The sequence below is a fragment of the Octodon degus genome, unplaced genomic scaffold (genome assembly GCF_000260255.1).
Source record: "Octodon degus isolate 3935 unplaced genomic scaffold, OctDeg1.0 scaffold00151, whole genome shotgun sequence".
In the NCBI taxonomy this organism is placed as follows: domain Eukaryota; kingdom Metazoa; phylum Chordata; class Mammalia; order Rodentia; family Octodontidae; genus Octodon; species Octodon degus.
In genome coordinates, this window is record NW_004524727.1 from 730,080 (window position 1) to 737,067 (window position 6,988).

At 46.6% G+C, this 6,988-nt stretch overlaps 1 protein-coding gene across 3 annotated transcripts in view; it reads left to right on the top strand.

The window, feature by feature from the left end:
• Asap2 (ArfGAP with SH3 domain, ankyrin repeat and PH domain 2) overlaps nt 1–6,988 on the top strand; it is a 153,978-nt gene that overhangs the window by 91,767 nt on the left and 55,223 nt on the right. For all 3 annotated transcript variants that reach the window (XM_023702400.1, XM_004642314.2, XM_023702401.1), the window contains exons 4-6: nt 2,474–2,548; nt 3,888–3,937; nt 6,532–6,661. In XM_023702400.1, the coding sequence (XP_023558168.1) occupies nt 2,474–2,548; nt 3,888–3,937; nt 6,532–6,661 (255 nt within the window). The remainder of the gene's footprint in view (nt 1–2,473; nt 2,549–3,887; nt 3,938–6,531; nt 6,662–6,988) is intronic.

A 6,988-nucleotide genomic window follows, 5' to 3' on the forward strand; every position in this document is an offset into this window, starting at 1 on the left:
ATCCTCTGCTGGTGGTGGTAGGGCTCATTGTGTTTTATCTGCCTTTATGCATATAACTAGTGATTTTGTCAGTAATTTTGTGACAAATGAATTGATGAATTGACACATGTATGTGTCTTTCATACTGAGTTGGGTTTGAAGGTATTGGTAGTACTCTATTGGAACCCCCTGCCAAGTGTGTCTCTCAGGTAATAGAAGCTTCAGAAATTGCCGGCTTGTACTGCTTTACTCCACCAGTGGCTTGGGAGCATTGCCAAGGCTCCTTTGCTCACTTGGAGCGCTGGGCTGTGTGGTGGAGGTGGACACTGTTTTTCAGGTTGCGCAGTACGAAGGTGATAAGGGAGTCACAGGGAGAGTCACCAAGTACTTGACAAAACAAAAGGGGAGAGTGGGGGTGTTGGGAGATAGAGATCACTTTGTGAAGGAGATAGGGCTGCTTCATGGAAAAGGTGACATCTGAATAATTCCTGTGGGTGGGGGCTCAGACAGTGAAGACAAGGGAGCACATTTCAGCTAGGGGCAAGTTGGGATCAAAAGCTGGATCAGGGGAGGAGAGTTCAGTAGGCAGAAGGTGAAGGTGAAAAGTAGCAGGTAAGAGTAGACTGTGACACTCTTAATGCAGAAAGCAAGAAGCCCAGTATTTGCTGGTGAGTCTGGTGGGATCAGGGCGGCAGAACTCTGGAGCAGGACCTCTGTAGCCTCTGTCCATAGAAGGGGCAGGGAGGTACCTGCTGAGGCCCAGGATGTGCAAATGGCATGGAGAGGTGTTTTGGAAGGGCCTGGAAGGTGGCAAGGACTCGGCAGCTGGTTGACTAGGAGGAGGTGTGGCTTGGGCACAGAGCAGGTGTCCAGGGAATGCACTGTGAGGACAGCAAGGGACAGCACAGGGGGAGGATGCCAGGAGCCAGGTGGGCAGAGCTGTGGCCAGGGGGCGCCTCTGGGAGGCAAGTGTGGAACAAGAGGTAAGGGGCATGCAGAGATGAGGGATTCCCACAGGGCCCTCCTGCTCAAGCTCAGTGGAGAGCCAGGTGTGCCTCCATGCGGAGGTGAGTCATAGCTCAGGCTTATGATTTGTCACCAGTCACTTCCTATCATCCACAGATCTCACCTTCAACCAGGCCTTTCATGCTTAAGGTTTAACTCTGAGGGCCGACGATCCCTGCAAGTTGCAGCAGATGGCACGGTGCCTTGGAGGAGTGTCAGGGCACACAACAACATTGAGCTGTTTGTCCTGAAGTAAACGTTACTGGAAAACCTATTTCTGCAAAGACAGTCATTCATAGGTCACTTACTTGGCAGGACCTGCTGCTGCTGCCGCCAGTGTCACCACACATTGCAATAACATTTTTGAGTGTTTTTGTCTCTAGAAGTTTCACGTGCAGAGCTGTATCTGAAATCACCTCCCATGCTGCCAGAGCTTATTTACAACAGTGGTGCCAAAAACCAGTTTCCTGTACTGGAGGGTGAGAGTGAGGGGTGGTTCTGGAGCCCTCTCTCTTGCCGCTCCTGTTCTGGGCCAGGGTCAGGCACAGAAAGGTGTCTGGAGTTCATTCCTCCATGGGGAATCTTGTGAGGCCCAGGACCAGGCTTGTGCCTGGAGGTTCTTCCAGGCTGGGGCTTTCCAGCTTCCAGTTACTTACATTTGATCTGCCAGTGCTTCCCCTGCTGCCCTCCAAGTGTGCCCAAATGTGCCAGGAGCATTGGGATCCACCTGATTAACACTGAAAACATGAACTAGCTTTTCTCATCTTCTTGATCCAGGGAGAGCAAGAAAAGAGGGCACCAAGGCTCTGCTGCTGCCTTTTTCCTGTCCCTTTCACCCACTCTCAGTGCCTTTGCTCCTGGTCCACACCCATATACCCCACACCTGCACTCACACCCCTCTCACACACCCTTGCCCTTGCACTGGTGTCTTCTCTCACACCCAGCAGTTACTCACGTGCCTTCCCAGCAGTGAGAAGTCCTCACGCCGCCTTCATCCTGTCTCCATGTCGGGCACCTTCTGTGGAGAGCAGCGTCTGGGCTCCCCACAGCTCAGCAGTGCTGAGGCAGGGAGCGGAATAGGATGTAATGTTTTCTTTTCCTTTTTTCTTTTTTATCTTAAAGAGAAAAAACAATTTTAAAACAAGATAATAGGTGGGTAATAGTGGAAGTGATGTTTTCTTGAAAGTGGTTCCATCATTGATCGTTTTCAGATGTTTTTTTCTCTATTACAGTGATTGTCTTTTCACAAACTTCATAGCTTAACGGGGTAAGATTGTTACTATGGAAACTACCGCTCTAGTGCCTTCAGCAGCTACCTACCATGTGTGAAAAGAAATTGCCAGGAAGAAGGTAGGGCTAAGCAAGGCTGCTTTTTTTGTTGTGCCAGCCAGGTTTTAAGTGAAGGTTAATCATTACCAAATGTCCCACATGCTTGCTACTCTTACTTTAGATTCAAATGGAAATGAAAGATTTCTTTCTTGTTTTTTAGATTCAGAATATGAACAACATAATCTCCTTCCCTTTGGACAGTTTGCTGAAAGGCGACCTGAAAGGAGTCAAAGGGGTGAGACTCTACAATCCTGCTCATGGGTACTTCTGGGTTACCCCAAGTCACAGCCTTTCAGTGGCTTCCACACCAGCATATCCTTCCTGGGGCCACAAAAGGGTTTTCACCCTCTCTGTTTCCTTTGATGTACATGTTGACACTGCTTTTTCGCCTGAATGGTGGTGACTCTTGGCCTTTTTGGTTGTGCTGTTGGGGCTGAGAACATCCTAAGGGGTGAGACAGGGCAGAAGGGCAGATTAAAGAAACCTGGCCCCTCAGCTGAGCAGGAGAATCCTGGGAGAAGGAGGGTTTCCAGTGGAGAGAGGGTGCTGTCAAGGATGGTTTTCCTTTTGGGAAAGTCAGGCTTCTCAGAGCATTCCATTCAGGATAAGCCTGACCCCCCACACAGGAGCACACAGACTGGGACCTCGACCACACCATGGTGGCGGGGGAAGGAGCAGCCTGGCTGGAGGGGTCTTATCTGGGCACACACATGGAAGCCCCACCTTCCCCATCCTGGAGTGTGCCAGGAAAGAACTGACAGTACTCCAAAGAGCATTGCCCTGTCTCCCTGAGGTCATCCAAAAACCCAGTGGGAAGGGTGCCAGGCAAAGGAGGGGCAGGCGCAGAGTGGGCATGTGCTCCAGCTGTGGGAATGGAGGGCAGGAGTGGGTAGGCCAGCTTGAAAAGCCAGAAAAAGAAGGTTTCACACTTCTGGAAGAACCCTCTTCAAGTGAGAGTAGCTATGTGGGAACCAGTGATAGGACTTTGAGTGGATTAGTAATTTTTGGAGCCAGGCTTTGTGAGAGTTTGAAATCCTAAATACCAGAAAAAGGAAGACACACAAAAGCTCTAGGATATTGTGGTGGCTCTTTGATTGTGACTGTTGGGCTCAAATTAGAATATGGGCACCGAACAGATCCATTCAGAACCTGTTTCATGTAGAGAGATAAACTGAAGTATTTATAACTAGATGGTTAGCACATTATCTAGGTCTCTCTACTTTCTTGTACATTTGTTATATTCTCAAATAAATATTCTATAATCCCAGCACTAGAAAGGCTGAGGCCAAGACTAACTGTGAATTTGATTGAGTGTGGCCTGGTCTATGTAAGGAAACCCTGTGACAAAAGAGAGAGTGATAGGGAGAGAGAGACACAGACAGACAGAGAAAGGCTCCACTTATCTAAGTTAAAGCCTGTGCTAAGGGTTGTTTATTTTCCATGGGATTCTATATATCATTTTTATATACTATTTATTACATGTCAATGCCCATTCAGGACCAGCCTAAGGATAAGGAAATTTATCTTATACAGGTTAATGATTAGTCCTGCTTAATTACTGCCTCTGTTTACAGGATTTGAAAAAGCCCTTTGACAAAGCTTGGAAGGACTATGAAACAAAAATGTGAGTATTTCATTTTTTAACTGAATGTCAGCACAGTAATTTGAGATTTCAACTTTAAATCTAACTTTGATTGCATAAAGGGATTGTGTGTGTAAACCTTAATCCCAGGAAGGATTTACCTAAAGCTGTGTCACTGTGGTTGCTATGAGGACAGGTGCTTCTGTACCTGGTGGCTATATCCAAATATGGTGGCTTCTTTCTCTCAGTTCCTTTTTCCTTTGGAATCATAGTGGTTACAGAATGTAATGTTCAAGAAAGTTTATGAAAGTAAGTTGGATTAGTAAGCTTCCTAGCAATACTCTATACCTACAATTTAAAGGTGGAAAGGCTTATTTTGGCTCAGGTTTCAATCCATGGTAAGCCACTCCAAGGCAGACTGCAAGGCACAGGAGCCTGATGGAGGAATGCTGCCCACCTCACTAGGACAAGAAGGAGAGAAAAGGGAAGAGCAGGGAAATGAACCTTTCCAGGTCATGCCCCTAGTGACCTCCTCCTTTGGCTCCACCTCCAGCATCACATGTAGCCGTAGAGTCACTGGTGGGCCAGTGCACTGACCTGTGAGCCCATCACCTCCCCAGAGTTCTCTTCTGAGCACATAAGGCTGCTCTGGGGGCATCTACATAGAAACCATAGCAGAAGTCAAGGCCAGTTTGTCTCAGGTGGTGGGTTTGTTTTTGTTTTTTTCTTGTTTTAGACAATTTCTCCATTTTATTACCATTCATGACAGCAGTGTTGTCTTCAGACTTTTGTCTTGGTGATTTGTGAAAGCCATCTGCTTTTAGCTTTGGGACTGTCTTTCTCTGAAATACCAACTCCCTCGGTTTTAGAAAGATTTTGCAACACCTGTCTGATGGCTTCATCTGCCAGAAAAGAACGGCATAGTTCTGAAGAACAGGCACAGTTGACTCTCAAATATGGATAAGCTTGCTCCCAGCTGGCTGAAGGCTGTTATCCGAACATTTCCTGCAGTTTCTCATCTCGGGGGTGGAGCTGGAGCTAGAAGAACTGAGTTAGTAGTGATGGGATTAAGGCTTTTAGTTATTTTAAATGCTGTTAGAACAGAAAGTATTCTTAAATAACTCATGTTTACTTTATAAACTCTGCTTTGGGGATTGGTGACTTTCTGAATGGAAATAGCTCTCATTTGAAGCCATCTGGTAAGGAGAGAGGTGTTAGGAAGGACGTCATTTGAGATGACTCTTCAGTGTTTAACTCCTCTTTGAAAACCAGCCTTGGGTATCTTTTCAGTAGGAAAGGGTCACAAAGCTCAAGCTAGTATGTACTAAACCTTTGATACTCATTCTGTCCCTGGCATAGTGTATCTATGTTACAGGATGCTTGGACAAGAGGGCGGAGTTTCATGGATGGGGCGCATTCCTGTGTTGGACTGGGGGTGAGGGGGGTGTTAAAGCCAGGGACCTTAAAGGTCTGCTCATGCAGAGAGGAGCCCTGCCTTATCCTGCCCTTTCATGTCCTGAGTCTCTGGCTGGCATTCCCACTTCACAAATGGGAAAACGAGACCAGGAGGTGTGCTAGTCCCCTACAGTGAAGGTCTTTAGGGGATACCATGAAGACAACTCTTGAGAGCGAAGTTAATGCCCACATTAAAAGAATAGCACCATCCCAGATAAATGACCCAGTGATTCACTTCATCATCCCAGAAGAACAGTAATCTAAATCTAAAATTAATAGAAGGAAAACAATTATTTAAAAAACTGCAAAGGATCAGTGAATCACAGTTAGTTGTTTGAAAAGATAAACAAGATTAATAAGTCCTTAGCCAAACTTACCAAGAAAGGAAAGAAAAAAAGCCTATCTTAATTTAATTAGAGGCTTTGCCAGATAGCTCAGTTGTTTAAAGCGCCTCGTGGGTAAATGCAGGCAAGCACATAGGACTGCAGTTCAATTCCCAGCTCCAGAAGCTTTACCAGACCTGCAGGTTTTTTAAGGCACCCTGAAGTAGACAAAAAACAAACAAAAAAAACCTCCTTCTCAAATTTGGGGGTTGGAGAGATGACTCAGTAAAATAAGCACTTAGCTGGCAAATGCAAGGTCCTGAGTTCAATCCCTGGTACCACACAAAAAAACAACAATATAATTAAAAATGAAGAAGGTGAAATTGCAGCAGAAACTGCCCCCAAAATCCAGTGGATTTAAAGATACTACTTTGAAATTGTATATTCTGATAGAGAACTACCTAGATATATACGAATTACCAAAATTGAACGAAGAAGATATAAAAACCCTGAACAGACCAATAACAGGCAATAAAATAGAGATAGTAATCAAAACTAAGTCCAGGACCCAGTAGATTCCCCAAAGAATTCTGCCACACTTCAGGGAAGATGTAGGCCAGTGGCTTCCTGACTCTTCCGTGAGGTGAAAGACAGGAAACAGTGCCAACCTTTTCCCTGGAGTTACCACTGTTGCCATGCATGGCTTCCTACCAACATCCACAGCCGTCAAGCCCCAAAACGCGTGGCAAACGCTGGTTGCAGCAACTCGGTCTGGGGTGGCTAGAGACTGTCCCATGCATGGTACTGCCCCAAGGGGCCTCTTGATTATCCTTGCTTCTCTGTGTCTCCCACCCCTAGAACCAAAATAGAAAAGGAGAAGAAGGAACATGCCAAGCTCCATGGAATGATTCGCACTGAAATAAGTGGGGCTGAAATTGCTGAAGAGATGGAAAAGGAACGGCGCTTCTTCCAGCTTCAGATGTGTGAGGTAAGGCATAAGATAGGCCAGGTCTGCACTGTGGCTGGCAGTGCGTTCTGAGCTACTCACTGGTGGGTCAGACCCATGGCCTCCAGAAAACCTAGTCCCCAGGGGATTTTTGCTCTCAGTGGACCATTTGTTTTGCTAGGGAGGGGAGACTTGATTTTCTAGAGGATGGAATTGAATTAATCTAATACTAGGGGCTGGAGAGATGGCTCAGTGGTCTAAAGCACCTACTTGGAACTAGCTTAGCAAAGCATCAGGGACTGCGGTTCAATCCCCCAGCACCACATGCCAGCCAGCCCTGCCCCCTGGTGGGCTGAGCTGGCCACACAC